Consider the following 13,464-nt stretch of genomic DNA (forward strand, 5'->3'; position numbering starts at 1 on the left):
TTACAAACCTACCAATCTATGCAGCACTAAAGTTGTGAGTTCTCTGGATAACCTTTCTGTAACAGTCATTGGTTTAGTAGAACTTTGCTGAAACACTTGAAAAGTGCTGTAAAAACAAGGAACGGATTGGATAGAGTGTAAATTAACATTAATATGAAGGAGTGTTCTTACCACCAAATATCTGTATGGTAGCTAATTTTAAAAGTGGATTTGTAGCATTTTTGCTTTTGAGGAGGTGTCACAAAACCCAATAAGTGTGGGCTTGTTTCTACTCAGACATTTAAACACTGTTTAATGCATGCACTCTTCTCTCAGGAAAACTGTAGCTAGCACAACCCCATCTGGAAGACTGCCTTAATAATTAGGGTAAAGCAGAGACAAAGAGAGTGCAGTACAACAGGCTAGTCATCTGTATATTTATTAACATTCAGACACTTTCTATCTGGAATGTCAGAACTATTCCAAAAAGGTGGTCATGCCTCTGTGAGCTAAAGTGTGGAGATTACATAGCAGTAGCTTTCTGTCCTAAGCCTTCTCTTCATTTTATTCATCTCAGTGGATAACGGTAAACATTAACAGTAAAAATTGTCTTCCTGGTTGACTAACCATGAAAAGATGAACAGAAAACACAAATAAGTGGCACTAAACCCACTGCACCTATTTTACAACTCCATTTGTCTAACATGGTAGAATGTAGTCAAAGTTTACATACAAGTATTTATTATTTCAAGCAGAAAAATAATGACTGTCAGTCTGGTGGTTTTTTTTGTTTTGTTTTGTTTTGGTGTTTTTTTATGTACACCGACACTGCTTAAGGTTTGGGGTTTTTCTGAATGTCTTATTTTCCTATTTATTGGTGTGAAAAATTACCTCCTCTTTCAGTGCATGTTTCTTCTGCTCCAAACAGATTTCTTTAGCACGCATCAACTGCAGCGTCTCCTTAGAAACTGCATACTGAAGTTTTTCCATACGTTCCACAGCTGCTGCCCATGCTGCCTTACCAAATTTTTTCTGGTCTGCTCGCATTCGATCGTACACAGCTACAGAAGGGAAGAAAAGGCAGACAGCTTACTAGTCTACTCTTCAGATCACTAGTGATTCTACTGCAGAGACAATGCACACGTTTGTATCCAAAGCATACAAGGCTCTCTTAGTAGAAAACAGTCATTCTATGGAGTACTAACTTTCAAATCCAGATGTAATTACTCTTAGGATTCATGTAAATATTCAATTGGCTATTTGTTGACAATTTTATCATCATAATTCCAATTTTTGTTATCCAGAGGGACCATTGTTAATACACAGTACCTGAACACCTGAACCACTGCTTCAAAATTCTTGACTTAAAAAAAATATATCATTAATGATATCAAGTGGTTTTTAACTGCATCCCAAATTTTCCCTGCTTCTGAAAGCCCTAATTATCAGCTACTGAAGTCTCCAGTTTCCCTTGATAACTTACATGGTGCAGTCTTAAGTTTAAACAGATCTGCTGAGTGAAAAAAAAATTACAATTTGAAACAAAAATTTCAGCTTGACCTCAAGTACAATTCTGTAAGAATACTGCATTAAATTTAAACATCTATCTTTTAACTCAATTGTCAGGTTGCTTCACAAAATTAATTCAGATTGACTAAACGAATTTTAACTGGTTCTTAATATGCAGGGATGAATAAGAATCTTTTCAGGAAGACTTCAGAGGAACAGGAGTCCCTTGCCTGATTCAGATTTTCTATTCTTGAGCCCCAGACAACATCTAGGCTAACACATGTGAGATTTTCACCATTTTCAATATATAGAACAACCACGATATTGTACACTTAGCTTTGTAAACCAAAAGCCATGAAAGTCACACAACCAAAGGGATAACATTCAGTCCCTAGTTGCTAGTAGATATTACATGCTCTTGTTAGGTAATGAACACCTTTATGTTCTCATGTGTTTTTCCTCTGCCATCTGTTAGTATTTTGGTATGCAAGACCACCCTGTCATCAGCAAGGCCAAAAAAACCCAGAACGTAACAAAACAGAAAAGCAACCTGTACACCAAAGGTCTACAGCTGTAAATGGCCTCCAGGCATTTCATTTCCTAGTGATTTTCCCCACAATCCTGACTGCTGTATATAAAAAAGCATGAGAACTAAACAGAAAGTAAATACATTCTTTATCAACTAATGGGGTATTTTATATGCTGCCTTTGCCATACTAGAAAAGGAACCAAACTGATTAAGTACATACAGAATTTGCCATAATTAAATCCATTCCAAAATGCTTGAACTGGTTTAGTCACTTTTTCAAAATAAGGTGGAATTTCATGTTACATTTCACTTGAGTTGTCACCGAAAGGAATAATTTTGCAGTGACTGCTTCTCTTGAGACAGATCTAGCAGTCATGTAGGGAGATGACAGGAAAGCTACCCACCAAAAAAGGTTTTCTCCCAGGGCTACAGCTCATTTATCTGGTTGCACAATCACTATCACCAAGGCAAAGAAAGAAACAGGAACCCACAGACAGGTAGGGGAGACAGTGGGACATAAAACCTGTCAATGGTAGGTAGCCCACAGTCAAACTAAAAGAGGTGATATCAAACCACATCCTCAAGGTGTGTTTGCCGTAATAAACTGATTATTTAAGTTAAAAAGGTACAAGGATGAGAGCACAGATGTACATAAGTTACATGACCTGGTTTTACAGCATCACCTCTTTACTAAAACTGCCACATTCTTCAAGCATAGAAATGTCAAGGTTAAATCAGATTTCTGAACAATAGAGCAGCTTTCACTGAGTAGTTAAATTGAGCTGTTGCTTAATATTTAGAGCTATGAAAAAAATCACTGAAAGGCAGGGGAGACAGGAAAAGGAAATTAATTGAAAGGTAATAAACTATGGTGGTCTGCCATATCCAGTACAGAATACAGAATCCATCAGGGACAATATGCTCCCTGAAGTCTTTGCAAATGTAACAGTGCAGCTAATACAATCACACTCAGAAAGTGTTTGTGAAACTGTTATCTAAAATTTCTATTCTGCTAACTTCTGATGATGTTCTGAAAAGGGTTCTTGGTGAGAGATTCAAATAGGCACAGAAAGAAACAAATGGGAATGACAACTGCATTTTCCTCATGGAGTCTTGATCAAAAAAATAAATAAATCACAGTACAATACAGAATATGGTAAACATTAAATAAATTTTTAAAGATCTTTTATTTGACGGACAGGATAGTAGAAAATAACTACCTTTCTGTGTTTTAGCTGTTATTTCAAAGTATTTAACTGTAAGATCTTGAATAGAAAGCACCGCCATGTGGGCTTTTCTCTGCCAATCAGCATCTTCTTTTTGCAGACTCTCAATTCTTCTGGGGCCTAGGTAGTCATTCTCTATTGAGATCTGAAAACAAATCAGATCAAAATTAACAACACGATTAATTGTTGCTATTTTGCTAACAGCAACGAATTTCAGGGTAGCTAAGAAAGAATAAAAAAACAAAGGAGAGAAACTATCAGCAAATCACCATGACTTCCATTCTAATGCCTTCTCAAACTCACTTTTTGGTCTGGACGTTCCTCATTTGGAGCTAAAGTTCTGGAGAAAGTCTGGTCTAAGAGAAAAACTTCTCATCTCTCAACTAGATCACACAGCCAAATCTACAGTTTCTTTTTTAGTAATCACTTTCTCAAAAAAAAAAAACATTCCAGCTATTCTTCCTAGAATAATTCTCTGCAAGAATAATGCAAGCCTCATGGTAAAACTGGCTAAGAATTTTTTTTTTGCCCCTGATGGAACTCGGTTTTGAAGACTTTTAGATCTTGCAAGCTTTACTTCAGATTATGCTTTGAAACTAAGAAAATTATGACAGCTTTCACAAAGTGGTTGTCAGAAAGCACACACAAAGAGGACAGACCAGCAGAAGCCATTACCTTCAACACATGTAAACATCTATTTCCATCAGCTATTGCTTCAGGTAACAGAACATAAAAGAATGCATTTCTACACTGTATGGATATGCTTCTGAAAGAAAACAAATTTGTTCCTCAGAGGAAACAAACTGAAAGGAGATACCTAATCTAGCTTGTGAGCCAATGAGAACGAATCAGAGAGGCATGACTCTTCCTACTGGAAACATTCTTCTCTGGAAAAGTTCAGAGTGTTGTTACACAGAGTTTTGAAGAGTAAAGTAAGCTTATTCTGAGAAGATATGAGAAACAGTTCATATTACAGTTGCAACTGTAGGATTTTGTAAGTTTTATATAGTATACATCTCTAAAATAAAGAAATAGTCCTCAAGGATCTTTAATACTTCCCAGGTTCTTTCTGAAGACAGCTGGGACAAGACTGACAGAAACAAGACTTAGGCCAGGTCATGCTATAGCTTAGGCAGGGATCTGCCATGCATCTCCAGCTCCCTTTTGTATCTTTCTCCTAGACAACTTGTAATAGGCAGGAGAAAAGGAGAAAAACACGAGATGTAACAACAACAGGTAGATGAAATATAAGAACACAAAAAATAAGTTGAGGGAGCACTGCAGATAGCAGAGGCAATATACAAAAAAGAAACAGCTTCATACATAAAGGAGTGTTTCATCTCAAACACTCAGCTACCGTCCTTTGACACATTCCAGGAGGCCAAACAACCAATTGCAATCACAGCTGGCTGGATATATTAACAACAGTGCATGCATTTCAGCTTCATCATCCATTCAGGGACTTCTCAAAGTTAACTTCATTTAACATGCTCCCAGCTGGTAACACAAATGCAGCACTATTTCCCAAAGTTCGTTATAATTCCATATGCACAACCCCAAATATATCAAGTGAACGCACTCAGCTGTAAAAAGGGCTTTACAGTTTTACTGGGTTTATACTAATGAATCCTGACATAGACTTTAATGTTAACACATGCAAACTAACTTAAGACTGGATGGTCTAGATTCCTTAAAATAGCTGGAGCCTGGGACTAGCAATACAGACTACAGGGGTTTTGATTATATTAATCAAGATACAGGAGAACAACATACACAATTCAGGAAAGAAAGACTGTAAACAAGTAACAAACCAAAAAGCAAACATGTAAGAACACTCAAAAATAATGTCATTGTACTGCAAAGTGCAGTGGTGAGTGTTTTTTTCTAGAACTATGGTAAATGTGGAAAAATGAAGAAGTATTCAGAAGAGAGAAATCACAGAAGACTAAGGTTACAGCAAGAGTAAGAGGAATGACTGGCGTTATTCAACTGTTTTTTTCCCCCAGACACAGAGTATATACAGAGGAGCATTAAAACTGCTAAGTTAAAGTATTTTGTATTGGCAAATGACAGAATTAAGGCTAAACTGTGCATCATGAGTTATGCCTTCCTTGTTTATCCACATGTATATCATAAAACCTTTATTTACATTTCAGCTTCATTGACTGAACTCCATGCTAAAAAAAAAGTTCACCTTCAAAAAGAAAGGTTTACTTTTTTTAAAAAAAAACCACCACATTTTTAGTAAGACATTCTACTAGTTACCTGAAAACTTTGTTTAAGCAAGCTCAAGTGGTAAAGCAAGTGATCTTGAATGTTTCCGGATGTTCTAGATTCCATTTATGGATGAAAAAGATTGAATGGATTTTAAAATCTTAAGGTTTTATAAGCTTTTTTTAGAAGCTTAATATATATAATAGACAAAATGTTAAGCATGTCTATCAAGAATTCATCAAAATATGGTTGACTGTTTTTATTTACAGATATACTGAAAAATGGAAAATAATGACACAATTAGACAAAAAAATCAGATTAAACACATATCAAACCTCCTTAATAGGGATACTGAAAATAATTGTAGCAACTGCAAATAAAGCCTTACAAGATCCAGTATACCCAGCAAATATCATGAAAGCTTACAAAAATTATTTTTTCAGAGTGGTACTGAAAAAAGAAGTACTTGATTTCATCTATTTACAGATTTAGGTAAACATGGACTCGAAAAATTTACACTCTCATGATGAAGGTTTCTGTCCTTGAAGTCCTTAAGCCCTTTTCCTTGCCCTCCACAGCCTGCATAACATTACACTGATGTCTCTTCTTTCTTTCTCCTTCCCTATCTCCATCACTCCAAAACTAAAAATCACACATCTCCAGATTTCACCCTCCTTTTCTCTAACCCTTGCAGGGACACACAATTTAGCATGCTCTGCATGTTTAACATCCTTTCAGAGTTTCATCTAGATGTCTTTTTGAATGGACACTCTGCTTCAGTATCTTTCTGCACCATTTCCCCTCACACCTAACCTTAGGTCAGATCCAAGGCTGTCCTGGCTCTCGCTTCCCTTATTCCTGGACGTTGCTATAACTACTACTAGCACATTGAGAAAAAAAATTAAGCCATGAGGTGTAGACATATTGATAACTCCCAACTTCTGTTACTAAATGGCTTAGAAGCTTCCTGAGCTGAGGGCTAATCTGAATCACTGTTACAGCCACTGATGGGTCTGTCTCTTTCTGGAACACATACATACTTAGTGTCCATAGCTAAACTGTGGAAATTATTCCCACAGAACATGAAAGGTGTGTTTAATAAGAGTTTAATTGTTTTCCCTTTATTTGCAGGCTCTTTTAAAGCACCATGAGTTAATTGAGGGGTCCCTTTTTTTTTTTTTTTTTAGTATGAGAAAGACTGAAAAAAATCATTCAATATTTTCTTCCCCTTATCATTCATGATTTATAAATCCCTTTCTTATCATACATGAATCACATGCTTTCCAAACTGATGCAATCTGATTTGTTTACTCTGTCCTTGCACTGAGGCTGCTTGCAGGGAAATACCCTTACTACCCGTGCTGCCATCCTGTGTCACTACTGACCCTACAGAAAGTTTCTGAGAGGGAGAAACTAAAACTGCAACATTCAAGATGCAAGTATACCATGGATATATACAAAGGTGTGAAGTTGTCCTCTATTTTGTTTTGGTTTGCTTTTGTTTCCCCTAATAATTCAAAACTTACTTTCCTCTTTCAAACTGCTGAACGAAGCTCATTTCAGAGAGCTCAAGATAATTAATTCTCATACCTTCTTCCTCAGGAGAGAAGTTAATTAAGTGCATACAAATGTGCACATATACTTTTGGAGGTTGCCATCACCCTTCTGCACATGCACTGCTTTTTATTTATTGACAACTTCACCTACTGCTTTATTCTCCAGACCAGCTTTTTGTAAGGAAACTTTTTAAGAAAATAAAAAATAGCAAACCCAAACCTTTTGGCATTCAAACATAACCAGATTTGCCTACAAATCTTATTTTGCAGTTCTACAGTTGAACATCAAAAGCAGTTCTGTACTCTATTCACCTTGCAGACAGGCAGATTTAAGTGATCAAATACGTGCCACAGTTTTGCAGTCAGCAACCTCATACCAAGAGTTCAGTTTCCTCACTGATTCAGACTACCAGTCTGCCTTCCAACAGATCACCTGTGGAGAGCACTATTTTTCCAGAAAGCCCATAAACCCCTGATTTTAAGTCAGCAAAATATTTTGCTGTGAGTTCATATAATAAATCTGGAGGACTTATACTTCAGAATGTAAACAAAGACTGGCATATAACCCTTCTGAAACAGACTTTGAGAATATCAAAGACTATCACAGCATAATTGAGCATATTACACCAGTTTCTCAAACAAGAAAGCAATATTTTCTACAAAGTTTATGGCCTTCATCTGCAAATCCATCCCTTCTGCATAAAGTTAGATTACCGTTTCTTCCCTACTCTACAGGTTTTTCAATAGCCAAGTTTATTTACCTATGGTTTCTCATGATGTGAGGACACATCTTCAACTACAGATATAATAAAAGAGACTTAAGATTTATTTAAAGTGTTTCAATCTCTCCAGTGACTACTACCTTAGGCTTTTTTACCAGATGTTTTTCATCAACTTCTTGTCAGCAAGTCACTAGTCTATAACTACTGGAGGGTGTGGTTCCCAAATTGAGAGGAATGACATTGAGCTGACTGCCATACAAGTAATCGTACCTTTTAATCAGTGCTGCTTTAGTGTCCTCCAGTGTGCCTACTGCACCTTTGTATTCATGTTTTTCACTGCAAGACCACCATGCATTCAAAAATATCATGAGGCTTAAAAAAACCCCGCACAGTTAAAAAACCAGCTAAGACATCAATTATTCAAGGGCCAATGATAAAAATATGGATTTAGTAATACAGAAATCATCCATTTGATGTATGGGAGCAACACTACAAAATGAGAGTATGAAGCACTGACACCTGCTCCCTTCCACAGAACATCTTCAGTTGGCTGTGAGACTTATTTTAGAGTATTTTTTAAAGTAATTGTATTTTGCTGGCTATCCTCATCATTAAACATATCTTCTCCCTTGAACTTGTTTCATACTTTGAAAATTTTTTAACCAAAAGTTAAACCATTCAATGCAATAATTTATTTCTAAATATTTCATTTTACACAAATCAAAGCTGAATTAGTTATAAGGTTCACCACTGCAGTTCACCATCAAGTATTAAACCAACAAATAAATCCACACACATTTGAACCAGAGCTGTATTTTCAACTACACAAATATCTGCTTATAGGAGCTTTAAAGGGAAGTACAATACAGACTCATAGTGTTCCACAATTTAAAAAAAAACAACTGAATTTGATAAATTATCAAGCTGCTCTAATTTTTTATTTCCAGTGCTAGACCTCAACATTAGTGTATTTAAAGTCCTTAGAAACCCATCACATTCAAGGGAATTAATATGTCAGTAAAAATAATTAATAGGTATGCAATGAAACTATGAGTGCTTTTAGGTATATTTAATATATAATTTTATTTTAATGTTGTTTCCTGAAGATGCATTGTGAGGTAATGATGACTGTAGGCTCTCACCTGTATCAAGGTATCAAGGTCTCAGTCAAGCAAATCCAGTCCAACTCAGACCTTCTTTACAGAATTCTTGTGTCAAAGTTTTGCTGGCATCTACATGTAGGTTATGAAATAATTTATCTTACATTTTATCTTTAGTCTAATACCAAGCATATTTAAAAAAGAAAAAAAAAGAATTAAAAAAGAAAGCTTCACACTGATTTCACCTGGTGTTTGATCAAACACAGCCTACTCAACATAGCTGTGAAGTACTGTCCACAGTTACAAGACCACAGAATTTCAAAGTAGCAAGGCAGTTTCATTTTCTCTATGAAGGCCAGTGAAAACAACTGTACATACATAAAAGGCTTTGGGTTTTTGCCCATTAAGTTATTCTTTTGAAAATTTGGTTTTAATAACCACATTTGGTACCCTGTATCAAAGAGCACTTTATATCTTAGTCTTAACAGGCTTAAAGCTTGATCATATTAACCTGTCAGTAAGTTCAATAGCCAAATATCAACCACCCACTGGTCCGTCCCCTTTCAGAATAAGACTGCACTATATATGGAGGATCTGACAAAATTAAGATTTAACTATCTGAAATAAAAAGCACCAGAGTGCATATATACCTACTTTGCTCCTTCCAAATTTCAGAAGTATTTCTCCTTCAGGTTTCCAGCTACTGATGCCTACTACTTCCCACTTTTCCGCTACAGAAATGTGTATTCTTAATGTACAAAAATTTGATAAATCTTCCCAGGGAAATCATCCATTTTGGTAAATAAAAGATTTGTGCATATAAATATGAAACATTTTTAGGATCAAAAAAAGCATAGCTTTTTGTCATTCATTAGAAGTTTTATGTCTAGCAAAAAGAACATATTAAAATCCATTTAGAATTTGAAATTCATGCCAGATAAAATAATCCATGAATAGTTTGCTCTGTAGTTTTAAGCTCATACTCGTCTTCCAGAATTTTGGAAAAACATACAGATAGCCCAAAACATATAATAGAGCATTTAAATATCAAGGTTCCCTTGCCTGATGCCTATGCTACATCTGAGAGTCTGAAATCAGAAAAAAAAAAAAGACAAATAACCCAAATGAAATTAACACACTAAAACTCACTGGTTCACAGCATCACAGAATGGTAGGGATTGAAAGGAACCTCTGGAGATCATCTTGCCAGACCCCACGCTTGAGCAGGCACACCTAGAGCAGGGGGCACAGGACCATGTCCAGGCAGGTTTTGAATACATCCAGAGGAAACTCCACAGACTCTCTGGGCAGCCTGTTCCACTGCTCTGTCACCCTCACAGGAAAGAAGTTTTTCCTTATATTCAGGTGGAACTTCCTGTGTTCCATTTTGTCCCATTGCCCCTTGTCCTGTTGTTGGGCACCACTGAAAAGAGCCTGGCCTCATCCTCTTGACACCCACCCTTTAGATATTTATAAGCATTGATAAGATCCCTCCTCAGTCTTCTCTTCTCCAGGCTGAACAAACCGAAGTCTCTCAGCCTTTCCTCATAAGAGAGATGCTCCAGCCCCCTGATCATCCTCGTAGCTTTCCACTGCACTGGCTCAAGCTGTTCCCTGTCCTTCTTGAGCTGGGGAGCCCAGAACTGAACACAGTACTCCGGATGTGATCTCACTAGGGTGGAGTAGAGGGTGAAGATAACCTCCCTCAACCTGCTGGCCACAGTCCTCTTAATGCACCCCGGGATGATGTTGGCATTCCTGGCCACAAAGGCACGCTGCTAGGCATGGTCAACTTGCTGTCCACCAGCACTCCCAGGGCCTTCTCAACAGAGCCACTTTCCAGCAGGTCAACCCCCAGCCTGTACTGGTGCATGGGGTTGTTCCTCCCCAGGTGCCGGACCTTACACTCACTTCTGTTTTTCATGAGGTTCCCGTTGGCCCAGCTCTCCCACCTGTCCAGTCTCGCTGAATGGCAGCGCAGCCTGCTGGTGTATCAGCCACTCCTCCCAGTTTTGTATCATCAGCAAACTCGCTGAGGGTACACTCTATCCCATCGTCCAGGTCCTTGATGAACACGAACAGGACTGGATCCAGCACAGACCCCTGGGGAACACCGCTAGTTACAGGCCTCCAACCAGACTCTGCTCCATTGATCACGACCCTCTGAGTTCTATTGTTGAGCCAGTTCTCTGTCCACCTCACCATCCTCTCACCTAACCCACGCTTCCTAAGCTTACCTATGAGGGTGTGATGGGAAACCGTGTCAAAAGCCTTGTTGAAGTTGAGATAAACAGCATCACCTTCTCTCCCTTCACCTACCCAGCCAGTCATGCCATCACAGAAGGCTGTCAGGTTGGCCAAGCATGATCTTCCCTTGGTGAATCCATGCTGACTACTTCTGATAACCTTCTTGTCCTCTACATGCCTGGAGATACCCTCCAGGGTGAGCTGTTCCATCACCTTTCTGGGGATAGAGGTGAGGCTGATCAGCCTATGGTTTCCCAGGTCTTCCTTCTTGCCCTTTTTGAAGACTGGAGTGACACTGGCTACCCTCCAGTCCTTGGGCACCTCTCCTGTCCTCCATGGCCTTTCAAAGATGAGGGAGAGTGATTTAGTGACAGCATCCACCAGCTCCCTCAGCACTCGTGGTGCATCCCATCAGGGTCCACAATGTCTTTACATAGTATTACAACTAAATCAACAACAGTCCAGAAATACTGAAACAAAAATGCCTGTATAAATTCAGTACAGCTTTTATATGTATATAAATTGTAATACTGTCTTCAATTCCTTTATTATACCTTCTCCAGCATTTATTGAACATAATTACAGTTCAGTTTAGCTGGCTTATCAATAAAACTTTTCACACTTACAAAATATCGTCATAGTAGACACACAGCACAGAATATGTCTAGTAAGCATATTACTACCTTCTTTGATGAGCGTTATTCGATTTGATAATACCATTCATCACAAATCAGCTATTATTTGTGTCTGCCATAAAGGCCTTGGGGCAAGCAGGATTATTCACATATCATATATACTAAAAAAAAAAATCTAAGGCCCAAACACTGCTGTATTTACAGTGTTCAATTCTTTTCAAGAATGCATGGTATCTGGTAAGCGTTTTGCCATGCTCAGAGGGAGGTCCCCATGGATTTGAGCAGCATTTACAAATATTAAGCATTTATACAAATAAAACTAGGTTTTTGAAGCTGGGTGCCCCAAAAATGAGAAGCATATCGTTACTGAATGGATTGTTCTAGGGTCAGATGACTAGTCCATAATCAAATAGAAAATCAAATAGTCAGTTTTCCAGAATAACATTTCATTTCATAATAAACCATCCTTTTTGCCTTCCACAATCTTCTACCTTCTTCATTATGTTTTCCGAATTCAGCAATATGTGTTTCACAATACAGCTTTGATTCCTCACCCATACTAAATGAACCACCCTTCACACTAAATGAGGCAAAATACACCTGAAAAACCAGCATACAATCAAGTTAAAATACAAAGACAAAAAAAATACTTCTATCATGTCTGTCATGGACATGACTAATCTGCATCTTCAAGTTTCTAAATGCTTTAATTTTGTTATAAACTTTTGTTCTGGGTTGTTCTGTTTGGATTTTTGGGATGTCCCACCCCACCCCAAAGAAAAAAGGAATCTGCAAGAATACAGATGTCCCACTCTAATAAGCCTTCGCTGAGCGGAAGGAATTTCATGTTTGTTTCTCCCTTTCCTCCTGTAGGCTTGTCTCTTGCTAAACATTTCACAGCAACAGCAGAAATTTAACACCCATGATACTATCTCCCAATTTTTACATCTTGGTCCAAAAGAAGATGACACTGTACACTCTTCTCAAAGATTATAGGCAAAGAATTAATTTCCTCCTACATTCATTTTGAAAACTGACAAAATGAAACTGATTACAATACTTATTAAAAACCCCAAATTCTTAAAAAGAAACCTAAAATAACTTCCCCAGAGATCAAAACCGGATACCTAACAGATACGAGATCTAAAAATGTTAATTACATAAGGCATATGCAATCTTGACTAAATACTGATATTTGTATTCAAGCTTTATTATCCTTGTAACTTATTTTTTCATTTCAATAACACAATCTGCTGGTTCCTCCTTCCTTAACCTGCCCTACATTCAAACTTTACCTTTCTCTGTGTCACTCTTTATATGCAAACAGTATTACATGTTCACAGCTCCCATTTCACTGAGGCAGTGAGCATCAGAAATACTTGTTAGGCATGAAAATGGAACTAATGCCAGCCATAAAAGTTTATAGAAACCTAAGGACCTTTGTTCCATTATTAAGCCTGCCAGAAAAACATATGCAGCAACTTAACACAAACCACTTCATGCACAAGTTCTATTTATAAAGCAATTCTTCTACCCTAGCTATCCAATGTAATATATATTTTGTCATCATAGATACAAGTACTGCTTTCCCTCAAACAATGAAATGAAAAACAAGAGATGTCATCTTTCTCTACCACATAATACAGATGACCAAGTTTTGTAACTCAAGAATTGCCAAGTTAGGAAGAGAACTTAATGTACATTAGATGCAACTATGTACCACTAGAATAATCAACCACAGAACATG

General features: G+C 37.4%; 1 protein-coding gene across 2 annotated transcripts in view; it reads right to left on the minus strand.

Moving 5' to 3' along the window:
- JMY (junction mediating and regulatory protein, p53 cofactor) overlaps positions 1-13,464 on the minus strand; it is a 71,442-nt gene that overhangs the window by 34,839 nt on the left and 23,139 nt on the right. For both annotated transcript variants that reach the window (XM_064439628.1, XM_064439627.1), the window contains exons 3-4: positions 3,238-3,388; positions 871-1,040 (exon numbers count right to left, since the gene is read on the minus strand). In XM_064439628.1, coding sequence (XP_064295698.1) covers positions 871-1,040; positions 3,238-3,388 — 321 coding nt within the window. The remainder of the gene's footprint in view (positions 1-870; positions 1,041-3,237; positions 3,389-13,464) is intronic.

This window comes from Phalacrocorax carbo, chromosome Z (assembly GCF_963921805.1).
Source record: "Phalacrocorax carbo chromosome Z, bPhaCar2.1, whole genome shotgun sequence".
Classification (NCBI taxonomy): domain Eukaryota; kingdom Metazoa; phylum Chordata; class Aves; order Suliformes; family Phalacrocoracidae; genus Phalacrocorax; species Phalacrocorax carbo.